The sequence below is a fragment of the Penicillium diatomitis genome (genome assembly GCF_028827545.1).
Source record: "Penicillium diatomitis strain IBT 30728 chromosome Unknown utg000008l_segment0_segment0, whole genome shotgun sequence".
NCBI classification, from domain to species: domain Eukaryota; kingdom Fungi; phylum Ascomycota; class Eurotiomycetes; order Eurotiales; family Aspergillaceae; genus Penicillium; species Penicillium diatomitis.
The window spans coordinates 610,126-632,084 of NW_026623180.1; the positions used below are offsets into that span (position 1 = coordinate 610,126).

Genomic DNA, 21,959 nt, shown 5'->3' on the forward strand with positions numbered 1-21,959 from the left:
GAACGGTGGCAAAACCAGGATCTTCCTTATTTCCCCGGGTTTTTCATGTTCAGATCATCTGCGAGGGACCAGAGCAACCTCGGAAACCCGGGGATGGTAAGAAATTAAACCTGGAAAAATCGGGGAATTTAGGAATCATGAGTTTTAGTGCACGGGTGGCTGGACGAGGACGACATGGGGGTTATGGACCATCGATGATCAATGCGGATGTGGTCCGCCGTCTCCAGGTGATTCTGATTTCAGTCTTCAATACGAGTATAGCTACCTAGTAGTATACACCAAATGCCGGGACACGACTTGGTTGCTCAGTTAATCACGCTACTGCCACCTTGGCAAGCGCGTCTCATTTTGCTATCAATTCTCGTGTTGATTCTCGGGCAGCACGACTAAACTTGGCGCGACTTGTGTCACCAAGAACGCAAGAGGCAGAAAAGATCTAGCCAAATTGTGAATTTGCGTTTCTTCATGTCTCAAAACAGATGCTAACTCTCAGCGAATCCAGTAGTCTTTATAAAAGTGTGGCACAGGTCCGATTTAGGATCTTCGGGACAGTGACACTGCCACACGCACCACGTGATCTTGACCGCAGTAAGACATTGGTATGGACCCGTGTGCAAGAATAGCACCTGCGCCTGACTTCCAAGACTTGAGTCTGGACTGTCTGGAGGCAGATCGAGGAGAGCTGTAAGTGAGATGTCACTCACTTTCACGCATCTGGAACCTGAAAAGAGATATAATAATGACAACTACATTCACTTCTTATTCCTTGCTCGTTTGCAAGTCAGGTCCGGTGCCGGCCGGGGGATTTGGTCGTTCGAAGTATTCTTCCAGCGCCGTTGCAGACATTAGTCACGCGCGGAACCATTCAACGGACGGAGAGGGCCGAGACCTCGAGAACGGATTAATGCGTTGATCGGCAGGACTTATGTTCAGCCGGCCAACCTCGAAACGAACCAGCTGCACTCATGCGGTTCCCGTCACCCAGTCAGTCGAGATCCCAGCGAAGACGATGGTGTGACTCCAGCCCCGTGAGAAGATGGAAGACCTGCTCAGGAATCAGCAACAGGCATCCACCCTTGAATATGCACTTTCAAGTCACCCATTCCAGCTCAGCCCTGCAAAGGCAATACAGTCGCCGAGTGTTTGCCGAACTCGAATTGATGGAAGCCTGTCCAGTGTCCAGTTCCAGTCCACAACTCCACAGTCCGCAGTCCGCAGTCCGCAGTCCGCAGTCCGCAGTCCGCAGTCCACACTACCGAGCCAATACCATTGTGTTTGGTGCATACTGTATAGTGCATAGTGTGCAATATGCATACCCACCTACTGAGCTGTCAGTGTCAAATGACTCGACTTTGCGACAAGCAGGAAAAGTACGGGTAAATGTGCATATGTTGATACCGCGTGGATAATGGCAGGCACTCTTTCTGGAAACAACGGGGAGAAGTCCACGATTGAGAAACTCAAGCAGTGCAAGTCGCCAGCACGATAGCGGATAGCCCCCCAAAAGTACAGTACCCACGATCACTGTGACAGTGTATGGTGGAATAGAAAAAGGTTGAGTCCTCATACGCCCGCGGTTACGATCGACAGGGTACGCAATCGCCTTATCAGGCCTGTCTGATTGGTGGATGAGTGGCTTGACACACGGCGCTGACGGTCGGATATGATTAATATAAATGAATTCTTGCTGTGGGAGGAACGGTGCTGGACTTGGATTGACCATGATCAACCATCCTACTTTCGGAGTATCTCTCGAGTCTCGAGTTTCGCGTACGTAGTCATGTACTGCAGATTTGAGGCTTGAACACTGCACTTGTCGATTTTGCCCTTGAACAACAACCTTCACCAGCGAATTAGTGCAACGACCTTGAATCCAGCAAATATCGTCTTCTTTTCTCGCTGGTCGTCCAACAGCGCTTCTCGCGGAAAAAAAAACAGTCGACTCGGAGAATAGGGCCTCAACCGCGCCGACCGCGCCACACCCCATCCATCCAATATCGCATCTGCCATGTGACGATCCAAAGCTGGAGATTTGTCACACATTGAACTACCCTTATCGTAGTCTTTTTGTTGTGAACACACTCATTCTTTCTGACTTAAAATATTGTCATAAAGATACCACAACATTTTCAGCGGTGATTCCAGGCCTCAGCGAAACAAAAAGGAAGGTGCAAGGTTTGAAGGTACATACTAGTAGTAGTGACTGGATGTCCATATAGTCGCGTGCTACGCAGTACGCACGGATTGTTCCCCAAGACATCACCGCTTCCACTCGGAGTTGCCCCCTCCCCCTCCTGATAACAGGAACCGGGCCATCGAAACGATGTCATCCGGCGTTGAACCCGCGGCTATCGTCATCGTCTCGAACCAGATGGGGGAGTGGGGATACTTCCCTATCAGTAGTAGTCTCAACTCTCAACTGGGTTTGGAAGTCCCATCTGGAGAGAAGTCTGCTCGCCCCGCCTCTCCTCTTGAGATGTGGATACGGTTGGGAATTACTTGAATCCGTTTTGGTGCCATTTCTTGTCCGTTTCCCGTTTCGGAATCGTGTCATGAAGAGTCTCGGGCCGGCCTGGTCTTGGCGATGGGAATTAAAGATCGACTGTGTGACTCCAGTCAACAGTGCGATAAGAGATTGGAATTTCCGCATTGATTACTGTCAGTACTCACTACTCAGTATCTCACTCAAGTGTAGTAGAGACTAGCAGAAAGTCACGATCTGTGACTCAGGTCGTGGACCTACCTTCTCTTGCTCGATTTTCAGGATCCTGAAAAGAATATTGGGGCCACAGCACATCACCCAAATCGTTCAGCAAATCTCCGTGTTTCTCGATCGGATCAGGTTCCCGGACAGATGGGTAACCACTTCCTGCATTGACCCATTTACCGTCGAAGATGTGTGCTCACAACTCGAATGATGCCATCGCCACCTGAGAACAAGAAGATCTGCGGGGGCTCGAGCCTGTGTCGATGGGACCCTCGTGAGCATTCGTCACGTTCTCTCCACGTTTTCTTTTTCTTTGCTTTTTCTGTCTTTTTTGCTACTGTCATTCTCGGGCATTTGCGGTAGACGGACTGTGCTGGAACATGCCGAGGCCGGGTGTCCTTAGACTGTCCACCTCGCTAGGATCGAAATAGTAAGGTCAATTTTTGGTTTTATTACGTTCGTCGTTTTGAAAGTACTTGACTTCCAAAATAAAATACGGGTCTGCCTTTGCTTTCCGACTCAACACTTCAACTTCTCGAAGTCCGCGATCTAGCATCCACCCGTTTCTGTAAATAAATCACCGGCCCTACAAAAATAATTCTAAGATTCGACCTTCTTACAGCCCTTTCAAGTCTTAAGGAAGTATATAAAATTATGATACAGATAAAAGTGTTGTGGTAAAGAGAACTTCTTAGTGAGTTTCCGGTGTGCACGGTCGGGAAATCGGTAGGCGGTAAGGGCTCTAAGGAGTAGCAAACACGGGTCCAGTCTCTTGATTAATACAGCATCAAAACAAAATGACAGAACAATCACGTGAAAATTGGAGTTCGACCTTCCCGCTCTGGTCCTAGCGACATGGACAGTCTAAGGATACCCGCCAAGGCCTACGTCATACCGGATTCATTACATCTACACCTTGGGCTGCAGGGCCACACCTCGAAAGGACGTTAATGTGGACTAACTTTCTGCCTAATGTACGGCATATGAAGGACCAACAACGAACGACCTTACTGCGTAGATTTCTCAAAGACGATATGATTACCTCGCTGTCCTTCGTATTTCGTGATTCTAAGGGATCTAAAAACCTGGATCCACCCAAAGAGATCGGATACGGTGGAAGCTAGGAGTGACTAAACGGGCCACGATGATCAATAGTATATCAGTAGTTAGAGGTCATTGAACTCAAGATACACCCTCCGACCTCACCAGTATCGAGAAAATGCATGTTTCAGTGAAGTAGTTGATCAATTCAGGAAGCTTACTTTACCGGCTCTCAGATGAATACATTCCGGTTATCAGATTGACACAAACCACTTGCAGCTCTGGGCAGGGGGCCAGCTATGATAACGTCCGAATTCTGCAGAATTCAGAGGGCTGATGTTCTCATTCTGGAAGTATCCTTCTCTGGATCACTTCCTTTTCATTTAGCCTGAAACTATGATACGTTCGTGTCCTCCATGAGAAATAGACGTCCACCCACGTGAAACCCTCGGAGATCAACACCCAAGCGCCCTCACCTCACGACCGCTTCAACTTCACTAGTGAGACCAAGTCACACGAGACGAATCTCCTGCGTCAGACAACAACCGACTCCTGCACCACTGCCATCTCCGTAGTCCTCCCGGGGTGCCTTCGCTTATCTCGTTCCCGGTCTGCACTGCTCCCCTTCTTTCTCAATGCATTATATGCTTTCGTCCGTCGAAAATCTCATCATCTGGCGAGGCGAAAGAACCGAACCTTCTCCAATCCGCCTGTGAAGAACGTACCAATGTACCACAGTGCCTCAGCTGGTATAGAGGGCGACAACAAGCGAACGGTTGCATGGGCGATGTCGTTGCCATCGCAGGCGCTTCCTGTGAAATGCATCCAGGGACTGGCCAGAAGTAGCTGGAAGAAGTCGTAAACCTTTTCAGCACGTCACGTACAGAGTAGTATGTGCTTGATGGAAGCCCGCTGTGCCCTGTGGTGCCGTCGGCCAATGCGAACTGATAATTTGCGTTTATCCATGCTTGGAGTGGGTTCTGCCGGCGACGACGAAAGGTTTCAGCGACGCCGGAAATCGTACGGAACTGGAACCGTCGTGCCAGAGAGGATTGCAATTTGGACCAAGGGGACGACTGAAGATAGGATCGAGGAGACGGGAGTGCCGAGAAGCGACTAATGAGAGATTGGGGGATGGTTGGAGGAGAGAGAAAAAGTGAGATTTGAGGATGACGGGATGGTTGCCTGGTCTGGATTTCGCCCTCTAATGCGTAAGGTTGGACACCGAGATATGCGTTGAGCGTGACCATGGGAAATAGCATATCTGTTGTGATGGGTGAGTTGCCGAGTAGGTGTTCATATTGACCAAGGTAAACACGAAAATATCGTCGGAAATGACAGGACATGTGCATTTTTCACATTTTACGAGGGTGCGAGACATCCACTGAACGAAGGGTACTTTCTGAACTCTTAGTCCTTGGAGGGCGCTCGAACTATGATCTAGTCGTTCCCTGTCTTATACAGAAAAAAGCCTTTTTGAAGTTGCTCCTGACTGTGACGCCATCCATCAGCTTGTCACAATGCAATTAAGAGAACAAAAGAGTAAGGACTGGTTCAGGGCACATGTGCAACATTCAAGACCGGCACTGACTTTAATACCTTGGTTGATGAAAGGTCTTAGTACAACTACAACATCTTCGCTCTTGTTGATCAGATGCGCTGCGACAAGAGTTTCTAGCTCACACCTCTGTGTTACCGAAAGAAGAACACTTCAGTCTGATAACGAGTCGACCTGTGTGCATAGATGAATGGTCTCTACAAAGGTCTGACATCCTGGCTTTGGGCGCTTGCTTGACTGGCCCGTGAACCCTGCAGATCTACAGATCTGCAGATCATGATATTGAGGATAAACTTTTCAATTATCATAAAGTTTCGTGGTCACCTGGAGAGTCTTGAGGGCTGACTAGCGCCAGACTCAACCGCTTGCAGCTCGCTTCCGTAGCCAACGGAGGACCCACTCGACCAGAATCCCTAGATTCTGCGAGATTTCCAGAACCTGAGCAAGTTTCTCGCGTATAGCATACAAGCTTGGTCGGGCAGGATCAGCCCCTTGCATCTCTGTGTCCTCGCCTTCGTGTCTCGAGCCACCCACGTGGACCGCATCAATGACAGTGATCCGTCCATTGAGACCGACTTCAAACGAGAGGGATACCTGTACGGGCTCGTTTTCAAAGGCTCCGGGAGGGAAATTCTTCGAGTCGGTCACGAGAAGCATCAAAGCTGGCGCTTGGCCGATTGGTGTCCGCAAAGTCACCTCCACTCGGACATCGTCAAGGTATGTAGTTGTGTGATGGGGTGTTAGATTCGATGCCGCAGAGCCAGAGAAGGCGTTTGAGAAATCGTCGCCAAAAAGATTACTTAGCTTCTCCTCATTGGGGTCGTCATTGCAGAGGGTAATCGTATCGTTTTGAAGGAATAGGTCCAAGTTTGGTGTGGTTGGGTCACCGAGTGCGGCGTCATTCGTGGAATCTCGCGGCCCCTTCTTCTCCTGGAGGGAGCCGCTAGTTACTTCGCGAATCAGACTTTCCATCAGTGCATATTGGCGGAACACCTATAGGGGATTAGCATCTAGACAAATAAGTGATTCGCGTGGCTTGAAATGAATCAACAAGGGTTCATACCGGAACGACTTCAGCAATCTGTCGGGGATGTGAAAATGGAAGGTCACGAATGGTGCGACCAGCGACAGACTCGAACGCCTGAAAAGTGTAATCGTGGTAATTTGTGTATGGCGAGCCACTTGAATCGAAAGTCTCAACAGGCTTTCGACATCGCCTTCGACCAGGTTGTGGTACGGCGTCTGTTGGTGCCCCTTCAGAAGCAACCAGACTGTCGTATGTGAACATCTTGAACTCCGGGGGAAGTTGCATGCCCATATGGCGGTAGATCTCCGACGCTGCAAGGATCGGAACGTGGAGCGGCGGATCGAGTCTAGCAACGAAGCGACGGTTTGGGGGCGTGGATTCTAGCATGCTAGAGTCTAATGCCATGGGGTCTGGATGATCGCCGTGAGAGAGGCGCATGGTCTGTGGGGGATCAAGCCACTTCACCACTTTTGGATGGACGTCGCCTTCTGATGGTTCTTGGTTGTCATTTGTAAAGACATCACTTCCAACCCATTCTTTAGAAATGCGCAAAGATGGGTAGCCTTCTTCACACTCGACCATCACTGTCCAGATCTTTTGCTGCTCGTCTGGCGTATGTACATTCGCACCTTGCGCCTGATCGACCGCCATTGCCTCAGAAGGGAGACCAGTCTTGGCGTCCAGCACTTTGGCCTGTTCAACCCAGTATTCCAGCCCAAGTCCGATACGTGTTCCCTTGTGCATACTGGGGCGTCCGATGATCCCTGCACAAAGATGCTCATATTCACCACCGTACTTCTCAGTTTTTCCTTCTGCGGACCAGATTCTTTGGAAATTCGTCTCGAGACCTTCCAGGGCTTCGAAACAGTTGACTTGTTGGCTGAATTTGTCGAGCTTCCTCAGCCAGTGAAGATTGTCGTGGAACGCCTGCAGTGACCTCCACCTACCATGCTCAACATCCTCAAGTGACTGCACGAGATTCCTTTTCAAGACCTCGGAAGCCTTGTCTCGTCTTTCTCCTTCCTGATAGTCGGGGGTCGCGTATCGCAAGCTGACATCCTTGACCACATCTTGACCAGGATAAAAGTCAATCTCGAGATCAACGAAATTACCCGCAATATTGAGATTGTTATCACCCCACAACGAGTCAAATCCCTCTAGTTGACTCAATCTCTCGATGCCCTCGCGAGACACTCCTCGGCCAGCGACTCGTACTTGCAGACATTGAACCACGTCCTGAATTCGTCGCCTTTGTTCCTCGTTGCTGTCGCGCACCGCTCTTTCCAGTTTCATTCCCTGTATTCCCATTGTTTGCATATCGCCGTCGGTCATGTTGTGGCCGGGGATGTTCTCTTGGATCATAGCTGCCGGGCTGATACCCGTGAAGCTGCCCAGGGCGAGCAGCGCCGAAGGTGAACTGAAGTTGACAGGGTCGTCGCCGGTGCCTGGCACTGCTAGAGGTGTCGCGTACTGATGAGCCTGAGAGGATATGCTGTTTTGTGCTGCGTAACCGGGGGCCGATGCTGCTGGCGTTCGTGTTGACGGTGATTTGTGTGCTATTGATCGAAGAGGCGCTGACGTTGGGTGGGGAGAAGAGGTCAGGTGGGTTGGCGTCGCGCCTGGTTTAGCTGAGGGAGTAGCCATGGTGAGAGGGGGAGGTAGTGTCTACGGTCGCAGAGCAAACAAAAATTGTGTGATCCGAAGTCGAATACACTGACCAACACCAGTTCGGGTCAACCTTGGGCTGCGCGAACTGTTGAATGCGCCCACTTCTAAAGAGCTCTGAAAAAATCTCAAGAATGCATTTGATGGACCACCAATTCGTTATACATTGATTGAGGGCGCCCAAAGTCACGCGATCATAGCTTCAATCTGCAATTGCAGGACTGTTTGCGCACAACTCTCGCTCCAGACGTAGACATCAACATCCTAGAACTGCTCTTCACGTGGATGGGCCTTGGATATTCTGCTACACCGCCCATCAGACCGCCTCGATCAGCACGATGACCGCATGATAGGGCACGCTCGGAGATCGGAGATTCGAAGACATCGCTTGAACAATTTCCACTGGAATTGCTCATCACAGCTTTTCAAGATGTTTAAATCAAGCTTCACCACGGGGAGTCTAGCTCGGCATGCCATCACATCCTTCAGGTGGTCGCAGATACGCCCCCTGTCTTCACTCGAGAGCAATCCTCACATTGTAAGGGAACAGCGACAAAGTACCATTCATTACCTCATATTAATGTTGGCTAACATTTGCACAGTATGTCTTTCCCAGTAAAACCAATGGCGATTCAAATATACTTTCTCTTCTATCGACCGAGCCTGTTAATACAGATCTCGCCATTGGAGTCACCAACAAGCTACCACCTACCCTGGATTCAGTGAGAGAGAATCCTAAATTCCTCAGCATTCTTCATGAGGTCTTCGCCAAGCACGCCCACGAAGATCCGGAGGCACAGTCTCAAGCACAAGTCATGATATCCCAATCCGGTGCAAATCTCTACAGTGGTGGCGTTCTCGTGTCCAGCAAACGATCTACCAGAAAGCATGTCGAGGCTGAGGATTCCAGTGGGGGAGCAAGCGGCCAAGGTGGTGCCGGTGGTGGTGGACATGGTGGTTGGATCCATCTCTCTGATAGGAGGCGAGCTCCTGAATTCGGCAGAACTGCATGGTGCGATGGTCATTCGGTCGAGATGAACAGGGACAAGGCTAATTGTCCAATAGGCCAGAGGATATTTTCGGCAGTCTCGAAGTTGATGGGAATGGTCAATTTGTTGGTGGAAATGGCAAATATCAAGCAAGCGGTAAGTCTGCAATTGAACACGTCCCTCACCTTCCGACCTAACCCATGGTTTTTCTTTGGCAGGCACATACCGATTGGTCACTCGCGACGGCATGTAAGTTGTGTCTAGGAGAGGTTCTATTAATCTCCCTAAGATTCGAGGTGCTAATGATTGTTCTTGTTTGCAAACAGTCTGGGCTTGACACCCTTCATGCGAGAGAAGCTCGTGCAACGTCTGCGGGAATTAGACCAGCAGTGAGTTTTTACGAGCATGGTAGAATTTGACTAACTCTTGAGGTTTTTGTACGATAATGGAGGATAGAATTTCACTCCGTGTGGTGATCTGGAAAATGTCGGTCCTTGTCAGTCGACTGTCTACTGCAGCGAAGGACTTCCTAAAAATTGAAAGCCACCCTAATTTCCAAGTGGGCATTGCCTCGTTGCTATTTCAACCCATGAGATACTTATAGTACATCTGAAGCCGCTGTTGGAAGGCCACCATGGCCTTCGAGAAATACAGTTGGTTTGATTTACGATCCAGGACATCTCTGTCCAGTGTGTTACGACTTTGCTAGAGAACAACGTTGATTGCTAAACTTAAGATCCTATTTCTTGAAAAACCTCGTTATTCTCTGAGATCCATCTGCGGGCTTCGATCCGCTCGACTTTTTCCATGGCGTATTATGGGTGGCACTCCTCGCCCGGCCTTTCTGTGGCGAGGGAGAAATGGTATCTTGGTGGATCTTCTTTTTTTGTTCTCGTTGCCTTCATCAGGATTGAGACCTTCGAGTGAGAGCTCCCTCTTGATGCCATGCGGAGCATCTCGTTGTTCAGCCTTGACGTCCTCGACCTTAATATCAGTATGTTTCTTCGGTGAAGCGTCTTTGCTCTTGGAATTGGCGAAGAAATTGGCGATATTGCTTTTATTTTCTTTACTGTCGACTGGGATAATAAAATCGGGTGAGTTATTTCCGACTTTGCCCACTTCTTTGGACACAGGGAAGCATTCGAGTTCACCCTCGTAAGGCTTCAAGATGGACTGTAGTTCACTGGACCAAGTCTTTCGCGAGGGATCGAGCCATTTTCGCATTGCATCACTGCCGTAATCGAGGATCACGGGCATCCTGTCATGCAGGAAGTTCAGGTACGAGTTGGAAGATGTTGTGATCACTGTGTATGTGTAGAGCTTCTGGTCGGATCCTGTAGACTCGAGCGTGAGTAATGATTTTTCCTTCATTTTCGGCAGCATGGAGAGGCATCATAGTACTCGTGACCCGAAAGACATTTGGCCTCGTGCAGTACTGACCTTCATATTGGACGCAATCCCACAACCCAGCGAAACACATCAAATCACCATCCTTTCGCCGAACGAAATGCGGAACTTTCTCCTTACCACCCGGTCCCTTCTTCAGCCATTCATAGAAGCCTTGACATATCACCAGGCATCTTTTGCGCTGCTTCATAGTCGTCCACATGCCTCGATTCTCAGTAAGCGAGTCATCCCGACAATTGATGGTGCGCATCATGGAGCCGTAGTCAGGCTGTCGTTTCGTCCAGAAAGGAATCAACCCCCACTTCATGCCCTGAAGTTTGTATTTGGGATGTACTCCAGACGCCGAGCCATTTTTCCCGGTATCACCTTGGACTTCACTTGCTGGAGCAGTCTGTTGAGGCTCATTGCGCGCTTCGTTATCTTTTTCAGATGGCTCCTTGGCGCCGGTAGCCTCGGCGCGATACACCACACCAATATTCCCGGGTGCAAAATTGTATGTTTCACGGACTTCATCATCATCTGGTGCTTCATCGACTTGCAGCCCTCGTTCTTGAAGCTGCTGTTGGATGAAGGCTAAGCGCTGTCGTTCCTTGTTGGTTAGATCATATGTGTATATAAGAGGTGGGGACAGGCGTATCAGGCTCACCACGCCAAGCGCGTATCTTCCACACATCTCTGGATAGAATGCAAACCTCGAAGATTATGTAGCAGGTTTCAGTCTGTCCTTCAGAGAAATGTCGCCAAGAAGTAGGTGTCCGGTTGTGTGACAATAATTATTCAAAGCAAAGCTGAAGCGAGAGACAAGAACATACATCCCTCCTAGCGACGTCATTCGATCGAGATGATTGCGGCGGAAAAGCGGAGTGCGGCGGAATTCCACCTTACAACTTTGCTTCCTCCGCTCCCGCACGGCTTGCTTTGCAGACATCTTCGTCGCCAACCTTGTGGCCCATGATCTCGCACGGCACTTCCCTTCTGAAACATAAACAATTGAGTCATTCTGCTAAAATCCATCTCCCAAGCAACGCCGATGTATCACGCAGCCTCGCGGCGCGTCTGCGCCCAAGCTACGAAGCTTCTACGAGCGCAGCGACAGCCATTGACACGATCAATACAGACTCATAGCGCTCGCCCAACACCATGTTCGAAATCCCCAAGACGCACTCTCAACTATATATCATCACTCCACACTCGCCACCTCACCACTGCCCAGAAGATTCGCATGAAATACCGCGAGGCCTCAAAGGGAGTCTTCCGCAAAAATCCAATCTTGCTTCCTCTGGCCATTTTCTCCGTGGTCGGTGGTATCGCGGTTTTCGCCTACGTCTCCTACGTGGAGGTGACTCGTGTTCAGCCACAATACCACAAATTTCCGCCGCCAGTCACCGAGAAGCTGCGGACTGCGGTGTACTACACTGAGATCAGCCTCAACCCACCGAAAGCATTGAGTGCCTACAAGGAGGCCCTGAAAATCGGCTTGGAAATGGGCATGCACCCTTTCTCTGATGAGATCTTGGGTATCAAACTTCAAGTTGCCATGATGTTGGAAAAGTCTGGACTAGTGAAGCCCGCGGTTGAGGTGCTTGAACGAACAAAAATGGAAGCATTGAAATGGATCGAGGAGGGTCGCAAGTCAGAGATAGCTGCCTCGGACACGAAGACTCTCGAGAAAGAGGCTTTGAAAGCGCTGAACGCACCACCAAATGTCCCAATCAACGACCAGGAGCTGCAGACAACCCTACAGCAAATGAGGGAGACCCAAGAATTCGAGACGAGGCAGCGCGATCGAGCCCTCAAGAAAGTGATTGGCATCGAGATGAAACTCGCCGAGCTGTACGCAAGTGACTACATGCAAGATGAGAAGAAAGCCGAAGAGGCTCAGGTCGCCGCCGTAGAGTTAAGTCTGAAAGAACTCAACAGGCGGCAGAAACTCGGCCTTCCAATTGGGGGAGGAACCTCGGACGACGGTAACAGCGAGTCATGGCTGAGTATGACCGAGATTGCGACCGCTCTGTCAGAGCTCGCGGATACATATATAGCGAAGGACCGCGCCGAGCTCGCAATGCCCCTCTACCTGCGCGCATTGGACTTGATTCGAACCGCAGAGGGCAACGCACCCTCATGTAAGCAGGTTGTGCTTTTGAACAGCGTCGCCAGCGCGATGGTCGGCCAGGTCCAGCTCCCGGCCAGACCTCGTTCTCAGGAGAAACAAGCAGTCTCGAAAGAGCAGACCATTGACGCTGCTCGTCAATGGGCCCAAAGGCCATTGATGTTGCTGCGTATATCATGCCGCCTGTCCGAGACGAGGAGTGTGATATTACATGCGTGGCTGCAACATATAACCTTGGCGAGATCGCCGAGCTTCAGAAGAGGCCGGAGGTAGCGCTGCAGCGATATAGGGAGGCCAAATCGCTGGCTCAGGGACTGGGCTACGAGGATGGCATCGCCATGGCCGACGAGGCATTGAAGCGCTTGAAGATATAAAGAACTGTATCTAGCAGTGTGTACAACTTCGCAGAAGGAAGGTGGACCAGTGCTTGTCATAACTTTTGTACAATACCAATAGAACTCCAAAGTTCCAGTCCGAATCAAATGAAAGATATCCGTCGATGACACCTCAATATTTACTCCATGTGAGGATTGAATTAATGAATTAATTGTGATTTTCCCTTCAGTAGCCAGGTGCTTTTTCTCAACTTCTAGTACTAGGATTCCGCTCCGCTATGAATCAACTGCGGCAGGCACTATCAGGACACCAGATGGAGGAGGTTCCAGACTTCCAGGAGCACGAAGCCGTCCAGTACCACATGTAGTTTCATTCGAAAAAACGGAATCATTCCACCAGAGGCAAGAAAAAGCGCATAGCCAGTTTGAATCTTGATTAGGAACAACACTAGTCACGACACAGACCAGTACAAGTTGCCATATCTTCCGACAAAACGATGTGCTGCACGTCTAAATATCGAATTCACCTCCAGTTTACGGTGGTATTATGAGTGGACCATATGGAGAAAAAAAAGGAAAACATTTTGATGCCTTATGTGGTATTAGAACATCACACGCCCTGCTTACATTCCAGACATTGGATTTTAATGGTGAATCAAGTAAGCTAAGGCGTGTCAGAAAACCTTCTCACTCGTGGGTGAGAAGCGCTTAATTGCTCGTGGCTCATACATCCCAAACCAAATCAATGCCCATCTTGCTCTGGTTTTGAACTTTTTTTTGATTCCCTTGACGATAGATCAAAAAGAGGCCTCCTCCTTTCTTTGAGTTCGCTCACACCCAATCAAACAACCCATTTATGCGCGAGACATGACACCCCAGGCACGGATCTTGTTATCAGTGTAACCAGCGAAGAGAGTCTGACCGTCGGCGGACCAGGCGAGGGAGATACACTCGGGGTCACGGCTCTTCTTGCCCTTCTCGACGTACTCGGGCTTGAGCTCATCAACCTTGCTCTTCTTCTCGAGGTCGAAGATGGTGATGGAGCTGCTGGTGGCAGCGCACAGCCAGTAGCGGTTGGGGGAGAAGACAAGGGCGTGGATCTCGTCACCGGCGTGGAGGGAGTAGAGGTGCTTGGACTCGTTGAGGTCCCACAGCATGGTGGTACCGTCCTTGCCACCGGAGGCGCAAAGAGATCCATCGGGGGAGATGGTAACGGTGTTGATGTAACCGGTGTGACCGATGTGGTCGGTCTGCAGGCGGCAGGAAGCGAGCTCCCAGACCTAATACACCCGAGAAAGAAACCTTGTTAGCACAATTGCGATCCTTCAACGTGGTGAAAGCAGGTTCAAGCCAAGAAAGTCATTTCTCGTTGTCTTCCTCAAAATCATTGCCAAATAAAGCATTGATTCCGGGATTTCCATCAGGCATTGGGTGATTGGTTGTCTCATAGCCACCGGGGGCTCTGAAGTAGCAAATACGTAGAATATGCAAACATCATGTGGGATCGGAAAGATAAAGAGAGGCATTGCAAAGCAATCGGCAATCGAGGGGGCGACCGGGAATAGAAGCGTACCTTGACGAGCTTGTCCCAGCCAGCGGAGACAATGACGGGGTTCTGGGGGTTGGGGCTGAAGCGGACGCAGGAAACCCACTCGGTGTGGCCCTTGTCGGTGATGGTGAACTTGCAGTCACCGAGGGTGTTCCACAGCTTGATGGTGCGGTCACGGGAACCGGAGACGATCTGACGGTTGTCGGCGGAGAAGGAGACGGACAGAACATCGCTGGTGTGGCCGACGAAAGTGCGGGTGGTGTTACCGGTGGCGAGCTCCCACAGACGGAGAGACTTGTCCCAAGACGCAGACAGGGCGTAGGCACCGTCGGAGGAGATCACCTATACGAAAGAAAACATCGCGCGCGGTCAGCCATTGCCCAATTCCAGTTGCTTCCACTGAGTCCAATATCCGCAGTCTTTCTTCGACTCGATTCCATCACTCAATCGGCGTTTTCGTGGCGGTATTGGACTAGAAGAGATGGAAAATTCAGGTCACATACACAGTCGGAGACGATGTGAGAGTGGCCCTCCAGGCTGCGCTTGGGGTAGCCATAGGCCTGCTCATCGCGGGTAAGGTTCCAGATGATCAGGGTCTTGTCGCGAGAAGCGGAGAGCAGCATGTTGGGGCTAGAAGCCGAATTTCAAGTCAGACATATTCTCTCGTTGCGCGGTCTTTTGAAGCGATCCAACTCTTACTTCTCCAGAGAGGTGGCAAGGGAGGTAACCCAGCCATTGTGGCCCTCGAGGGTGCCGCGAAGAACCAACTGCTCAGCCATGATTGGAGTGAGACGATGAAGGAGAGAGGTATGGCGGAGTAGGTCGTTGACGCTGGTGAGATAAAATCGCAGAGGGAGGGAGGAGGTTTGCTGCGTGCCGGCTCGAGCCCTAACCCGGTTGGTTCCCGCCTTGTGTGGTTCCGCCGTGCCCTACATTTAAGCGAAGACCACGTGATACGAGAGCGGTTGTATCAAGGTCGAAGTATATCGACTTGCGGTTTAGATACAAATGAACGAGCTTGCCGCATCGATGATCAGCAGGTCCTTCAATTCCATAATCATAGTCGAACAAGTTGGTGCACCATAATATTATCTTTGTCGACCTTCTACCTCGGAGTTTGGTGAACACAGTCTCTGGCGAGGAATATTAAGCCACGAGGACCGAATGGACTGAACAGGCAATTTTAAACCTTATCTTGATCTGATACGGCTCAGTACGTAGTAAATATATGCCATGTTTATTCAGAGATTAGGCATCCCTCACCAGCAACCACCTTCGTTTACTTTCTGAACATCCCATCAGGAACAAGATTGGCATTGTTTCAGGCTGAAGTCGAGGTGATACCTCGTCCTCGTCGGGTTCAAGGTTCTAAGGTTGCCCGGGTCCGGGCCGTCAATTCGAGTTTACATAATCATCTCTCCGCCGCCCGGTCTAATTGAGAGAGTATATAGCATGTATGGGCTGCACGTCTCGTCACCTATTGTATGACTTGAAAGAAGCTCAAATGATATACATATAGCCGCTTGAGAAAAAGCTGGCGTCATCGTGATTCGGAGATGTTCATTTTGAGTAAATCGAGACAACTCAAGCGCCAAAAAATATACAGCATGGGTCATAAAAACAGACCTCCATAACACTTAATCGTACATGGTGCATATAGCAGGCCAATCTCACTCCATCGAGGGCCATAATCTCTTAGTTGTTAAAGACCTGCACATCAGGCATCCGACCCAAGCCACTGCCCGCCTCGGTCTTCTTCTTCTTGGCAGATTCAAAGCCGGTGGCGCTCTTATCCTGCACATGCGCCCGCAACAACTGCAAGATCTCCGAGTCCGCCCAACGTGAGGGCACAGGTCGGTACGCCGCCTTGAATGCACCAACGGTTTGCGCCCACTCGCCACTCTTAGCACCCGTGTTCATCCACGTCTCTGTGACGGTGTCCTCCTTGGGCGGCTTCGCGCTGTCAGGCAACTCGGAGGGATGGTCCTGCGTGGCCCAGTAATAGATGTCCCAGTCGTTCTCGTCCAAGAAGCGATCGTATTCTTGCAGCTGGGCATGAGACATTTTACCCAGGTTCACGTCGGCAAAGGTTGAGAGAAGAAGGTCGGACTCGAGGATACCGCGCTTACGGCTTTGATCTGTGTGGGGTCTCTGGTTAGCCGGTAATGTTCTTACTCATGCCGAATCGCGCAAATGAGATGCGCAGAGAGAGGATGAGTTGTGGATCAACGTACATAGTAAACGGGCCCGCATTGTCGCCTTATCTTCGTTCTTCCTCTTCAAAGGCTCGACCTTGAATGTGATGCCTTCCATTTCTCCAACCTCTAACTCGGGTTTCGCAGGCCCCTGATCCTGGCGGCCTCCTGTGAAGTGCTCGAGCTTGCCCATGTATCCATCTTGTTCGTTCTTGAAGCGTAGTCCGGAGGTGCCGAAGGAACGCTGAAGACCCGAGATGTGGCGAGCATTCAATACTCCTGTCGAGGGTCGCAGGAAGCGAGTCATGATTCTGGGTGCAGACATGATCTTCCTGATAAGCTGGAGGAGAGATCAGATAATTGAGTTCAGTTGCCTTTAGAAAACGACGTAGGCGGACTCTGATGGACTTAAGATGCGTTCTGTTGTTAAAGCGGATTTGACATCATATCGGGGGAGGAGCCGAAAAAAGATACCCGAGGCATGCATGCTCCCCGGTGTTTGCAGCATTTGCAGATCGGTGGGGATCCACCGGATCTCTGGGCGAGCGGCAATTACACACCCAATTTCCATGGATGGATGGGTCCCATGCTGGATACGCATATCGTCTACAGATCAGCCCTTCTGTACATTGGAGGACTTCAAGCAACCCTCATAATGCTATACATTCTTGAACAAGGCAAAAGGGCCTGGAAACCTCCATTAGCCGGGGATTGACCAACTGTCAAAAACATCTTCAGCCCAGTCTTACACGTGCCATAGAGTGCCTACTTCAACACGCAGCGGTGGTAGACTTTCCCTGATGGGATATGTAGCTCGTGTACGATTGGATATAGCTATTGGAGGCTACTGGGAGAACGTAGCAGACCTAAAAGAGGGGAGAAAGGAATGGTGAGATTGTATCTGGTGAGAGGTGCCTATCTAAGCTACGAAGGTGGTGTGCGTAGGCGCGCACCACGCTGGTAAGACGCGCTAAACCACTAAGCTATCTCAACACCCCCCTAGACCTCGATCCACCAATCTCACTCAAAACACGAAAAACATGAAAAGTGATCATATAAATATATTAATAACGCCTTAATATAGCTTTTTGAGCTTAAAAAGGTGTTTAAACCCTTAGAATTAAGCTCGCTATAAAGGCTGTTAAAAAACTATTAAATAGCCGTTAAATCAGAGCTTTTTTATGCCTAAAAGGTATAGAAACCTCTCGAATTAGACTCGCTATAGCGGCTTAGTAAAGCTATCTACGGCCTACTCTATAGTAGAGATTTTAACGAATTTATATACCCCCCTAGAGACTTAGTCTCTAATATAATAGTATTTAATGTTGATATACTTCGTTCGTTAGTATAAATTATAGCTTTTAGTAAGGTAAATAGCGCCTTAGTTATCCTTATAGATTATAGTAGGAAGTTATAAAAGGGACTCTATATCGAGTTCCTTAAGGAAAAGCTATAGCTATAATACCTCTTAGATAGCTAAAGATATAGCTATATACTTACTTTCTGTAGAGGAAAGAGTAACGTATATTTACTTTTTGTAAGCCTAAGTAATTATACTATTCGTAAGCTTAAAAAGGAAGCCGGAGATTAATATACTACTATCTATATATTTACCGGCCTAATCTGTATTAACGAATCTAAAGAGGGGGTCTAGTAAGTAAGAATACGTAATAGTAAGCGTTTTAGAACCCTTAAGATATCGAAAGATATACTTTAATATAGTTATATACTTCGCGGAGGGGTTATACGTATATCTTATAAGCTTTATAACTACGAATATAATATCTAGTTATATATTAACTATTAGCTAAATAAGTAAGCCTACTATCTTATAGTAAGCTTTAACTTCCGCCGGAGTTATAGTATCCTTACGCGGTTATAGGATCTTCTTATTATAAAATAGCGTAGGGACTATATATATATCTTGTAGATTGAATTTCGCGAGGACCTTTCGAATATAGATAAGCTAAGAGAGCTTTATCTTACTATCTATATAAATAATATTAATTATAAGGAATCGCGTAGTAGTACTATTATTAGTAATATCGAAGGATTTTCGAATATAGTCCTTAAGCTATATAAGAGATATATCTAAAGGCGTAATAATTAGTATATTATTAATATATATAAGAAGATAGAGCTTATATTTAATATATATAAATACCGAATAGTCCGCTTATAAGCGAATAAATCTAATTACTATTAGAGCCCTATAGATAGTATTATACTATTCGCGAGGACTCTGTTTTAGACTATATAAAGTCTTTAAAAGAAGGCTATATTTTCTAGGCTCTTTAAAACTATTAGGAAGTTAAATATAGATTTCTTTAAGAAGCTCTATATTAAGAAACGCTATAATAAAGTTAATATAATATATCTACTAGCCGAAATACGTAGCGATTATATAGAATATTTTAAAGCTTAAAGCTTTAGCTATACTTATATAAATATTAAGATAATCGATTCCTTTATATTACTTAAACCCTTTTATAACGAGACGCGCTTTATAGGTCCTATTATCCTTAATACAAAAGACCTATCGAAGCGGAAGAAGTATCTTTTTAGTATCCTTAGTAGGAAGATTATATATATACTAAGTACTATTTATTAGCTACTTCTGTATTTCTTTATCTATAGCTTTAATCTATTTAGTCTATTTATCCTTACTATAATTTTATATTATATCCTACTAGCTATCTAGTTTATATAGCGTTAACTAAGCTAAAGCTTAATATAAAAGCTTTAGAAGTAGTTATAAGTCTATAGTTATACTACGAATTAAAAAAGTAGCGTATTTAATATAATTAGCTAGAGCTATATTTAAAAGCTTAAGAGAATATAAATATTCCTCTAACTCTATAGCTACTTAAGTCTTCTTATAGACTTATAAGGAATACTAAAGATCTATCTTAGGTATAGTTTAAGAACTACTCTCGATAGTTTTAGGATTAGCCTCGATAGTTTTAGAACTACCCTCTATAGCTTAAAGATTATCGTTAATATTTCTAGGACTACCCTCGATAGTTTCGGAACTATCCTCTATAGTTTAAGGGCTATCGTCGATATATTTATTCTATTTATAGGCGAATCTCCGCTTAATCTATTCACGAAGCTTTTTAAGTTAGACTTCGTGTTTAAATAAAGAAAGTAGTATATTAGACCGCTTAGATAATAGTAGGTCTCCTATTAGAATATAAGGAGATAGAGTTACTAGCTATACTAGCTTATTAAGGCTATTAGCTAAATCTAGCTAAATTAGTTAATTACTATTAGCCGGTAGGAAATCCGATAGTATATAACGGTATTAATTAGCTATAGATTACGTAGGAACTAACTTTAGCTCTATATCAAGATTATACGTAGGCTTAGGTAGATCCTTCGTTATATTCTTATTAAAGACTATATTATAAGAGACTACGATCTTCTTTAAATAAATATTATAGAGTTAATATCTATTAGTACTATAGTCTACTAGCCTTACTTCGGCTATATACAGAGAAAGCTTATCTACCCTACGTTCCTTTAGAATTAGATACTAAGCTTAGTAGCTAAGTATATATAGATTTAAAATATCTAGCTTTTTACTATAGAAAGCTTTATATAGAGTTATATTAATAGTAGACTACTAGAGATAGTTTATTATATAATTAATACCTAAAAGTAGCTCGCCCTATAGATATTTAGGAAGCTAATTTTTAGCTAATATAGCGATTAGTAGCTTAATAAGCTAACGATTCCTAATCTCTATAATACCGTTAAGCTAAGGTATATAGGAGGGAATAGGATCCTAAATAATACCGTTTTCTTCGTAAAAAGTAGCGATTTTAATATATTCTTACGTATTATCGCCTAAAATTATCTTAACTTTATAGTTAAATTATATTAAAAAATAGGTTACTAATATACGAATTTTATTAGTAATTTCGCTCTTCGCCTTTAATAGGAAGACCTAATAGAAGTAAGTAGTATTATTAGTAACTATTATAAAATAACGATTACCTCTAACGCCTATAATAGAGATAGGATCCTAAATATTAATATAAAGCTTCTACGCTAGTATAGTCTTAATATACTTACTTCGTCTAAAGAGTAAGGTATAGCTTTTACTAAGAATATAAGGAGGATAAGGGTACTTAATACTAGATCCCTTTTTAATATTAATTCCTTCGGTATATTTAGGTATATACTTTACCTTCTACTTACCTATATAATAGGCTCTGCGATAAGCTAGGTCTATTAAAATAGGTTAAATCTTACCGATTTAAGAAGCTATAGCTAAATCTATAGCAGGTACGTAGCTATTACTAAATATATAGAATAGTTAAATAGATAGAGCTCTAAGTATATTAATAAGGCTATTACTATTATAGATACGAACCTAATATTAACCGTTCTCCTACTTTATCGTAATAATAAGCTCTTCCTCCCTATATAGGGAGCCGTATATCTTATTAAATCGAGTCTTAATACTAGAATCCTTCGTAAGTTATTATAAGAAAATAAGGTTTATATTAAAAGAAGGAATATACTAGACTCTAAGTAGCTTAAGCTTAGAAATATTATTTCTATTTAAAAAGTTTAGGATAATATTACTATATCCTTTAGTCTATACTTAATAACTATTTAGGAGCTTTATATTAGTAATAAGTAGCGTGAAATTAATGAAATTTATATAATAAGGTATTATATACGCTAATACGCTAGAGTCTACTATCTAAGTATACTATTTATTATTATCTATTAATATAGCTATAATATTAACGGCTAATAAGCTTATTTCGGCGAAGCTTATTAAAATCTTATTTTCGGATTTCTCCTTCGAATTTAAGTCCTTTTTTGAATTAGAAGTACTAGCTATAGCTATATTAACTCTATCTTAAGAGGTACTCTTAGATTTAGGGTTAAAGAAGTACTACTTACTAGTATAAGCTATTAAACGCTTATAGTAGATATAATAATACGATAGCTAATTATTATTATCCTAGTTATTTTAACTTTAGCTACAATCTCGTCCGGAGCCTCTACTACGGCCTCTACCTCTACCTCTACCTCGATTATTATTTTACGTAGATTTTGTATCTTTTAAGATAGAAACGGCTACGATTACTATATTTATAGACTTTTTATTCGACTTATATTTAATAAATTTACCGAAAATATAGTTAAGTATACTATCCGGATTAGTTAGAGGTTTATATATATTTAAGAAACCTTTTACGCTTTAGTAGCTATTAATTATAAGCTTAAAATAAGCTAGAGCCTATTTAGGTAGTAATAGGGTATTTAGAACGGCTAAATTTATAAGGTCTAAAGTAGCTTACTATTTAGTAACGAAATTATACAGATTACTACTAGTATATATAAGCTTAATTAAAG

The 21,959-nt window shown here is 45.9% G+C and overlaps 6 protein-coding genes across 6 annotated transcripts; 2 read left to right on the forward strand and 4 right to left on the reverse strand.

Moving 5' to 3' along the window:
• Window positions 1-5,663: 5,663 nt before the first annotated feature.
• On the reverse strand, window positions 5,664-7,977 carry N7539_006261 (RNA polymerase II mediator complex middle subunit MED1; the record flags this gene model as incomplete). Its single annotated transcript, XM_056935863.1, has 2 exons — window positions 5,664-6,299; window positions 6,370-7,977. The coding sequence occupies 2 exons, from the start codon at window positions 7,975-7,977 to the stop codon at window positions 5,664-5,666; spliced, it is 2,244 nt and encodes a 747-aa protein (XP_056788787.1).
• Window positions 7,978-8,428: 451 nt separating this feature from the next.
• On the forward strand, window positions 8,429-9,380 carry N7539_006262 (uncharacterized protein; the record flags this gene model as incomplete). The annotated part of the gene is made up of 5 exons (XM_056935864.1): window positions 8,429-8,536; window positions 8,601-9,010; window positions 9,064-9,143; window positions 9,206-9,236; window positions 9,314-9,380. 5 exons carry the CDS (start codon window positions 8,429-8,431, stop codon window positions 9,378-9,380), a joined length of 696 nt encoding a protein of 231 aa, XP_056788788.1.
• Window positions 9,381-9,746: 366 nt separating this feature from the next.
• On the reverse strand, window positions 9,747-11,067 carry N7539_006263 (SOS response-associated peptidase; the record flags this gene model as incomplete). Its single annotated transcript, XM_056935865.1, has 2 exons — window positions 9,747-10,321; window positions 10,428-11,067. The coding sequence occupies 2 exons, from the start codon at window positions 11,065-11,067 to the stop codon at window positions 9,747-9,749; spliced, it is 1,215 nt and encodes a 404-aa protein (XP_056788789.1).
• Window positions 11,068-11,424: 357 nt separating this feature from the next.
• On the forward strand, window positions 11,425-12,878 carry N7539_006264 (TPR domain protein; the record flags this gene model as incomplete). The annotated part of the gene is made up of 2 exons (XM_056935866.1): window positions 11,425-12,567; window positions 12,657-12,878. 2 exons carry the CDS (start codon window positions 11,425-11,427, stop codon window positions 12,876-12,878), a joined length of 1,365 nt encoding a protein of 454 aa, XP_056788790.1.
• Window positions 12,879-13,693: 815 nt separating this feature from the next.
• Window positions 13,694-15,260, reverse strand: cpcB (40S ribosomal protein RACK1; the record flags this gene model as incomplete). Its single annotated transcript, XM_056935867.1, has 4 exons — window positions 15,088-15,260; window positions 14,892-15,018; window positions 14,413-14,730; window positions 13,694-14,119 (listed from the first exon to the last, which is right to left on the reverse strand). The coding sequence occupies exons 1-4, from the start codon at window positions 15,165-15,167 to the stop codon at window positions 13,694-13,696; spliced, it is 951 nt and encodes a 316-aa protein (XP_056788791.1). The 5' UTR covers window positions 15,168-15,260.
• An 823-nt stretch (window positions 15,261-16,083) lies between these two features.
• On the reverse strand, window positions 16,084-16,908 carry N7539_006266 (succinate dehydrogenase assembly factor 2; the record flags this gene model as incomplete). Its single annotated transcript, XM_056935868.1, has 2 exons — window positions 16,084-16,526; window positions 16,623-16,908. The coding sequence occupies 2 exons, from the start codon at window positions 16,906-16,908 to the stop codon at window positions 16,084-16,086; spliced, it is 729 nt and encodes a 242-aa protein (XP_056788792.1).
• Between the last annotated feature and the right edge of the window lie 5,051 nt (window positions 16,909-21,959).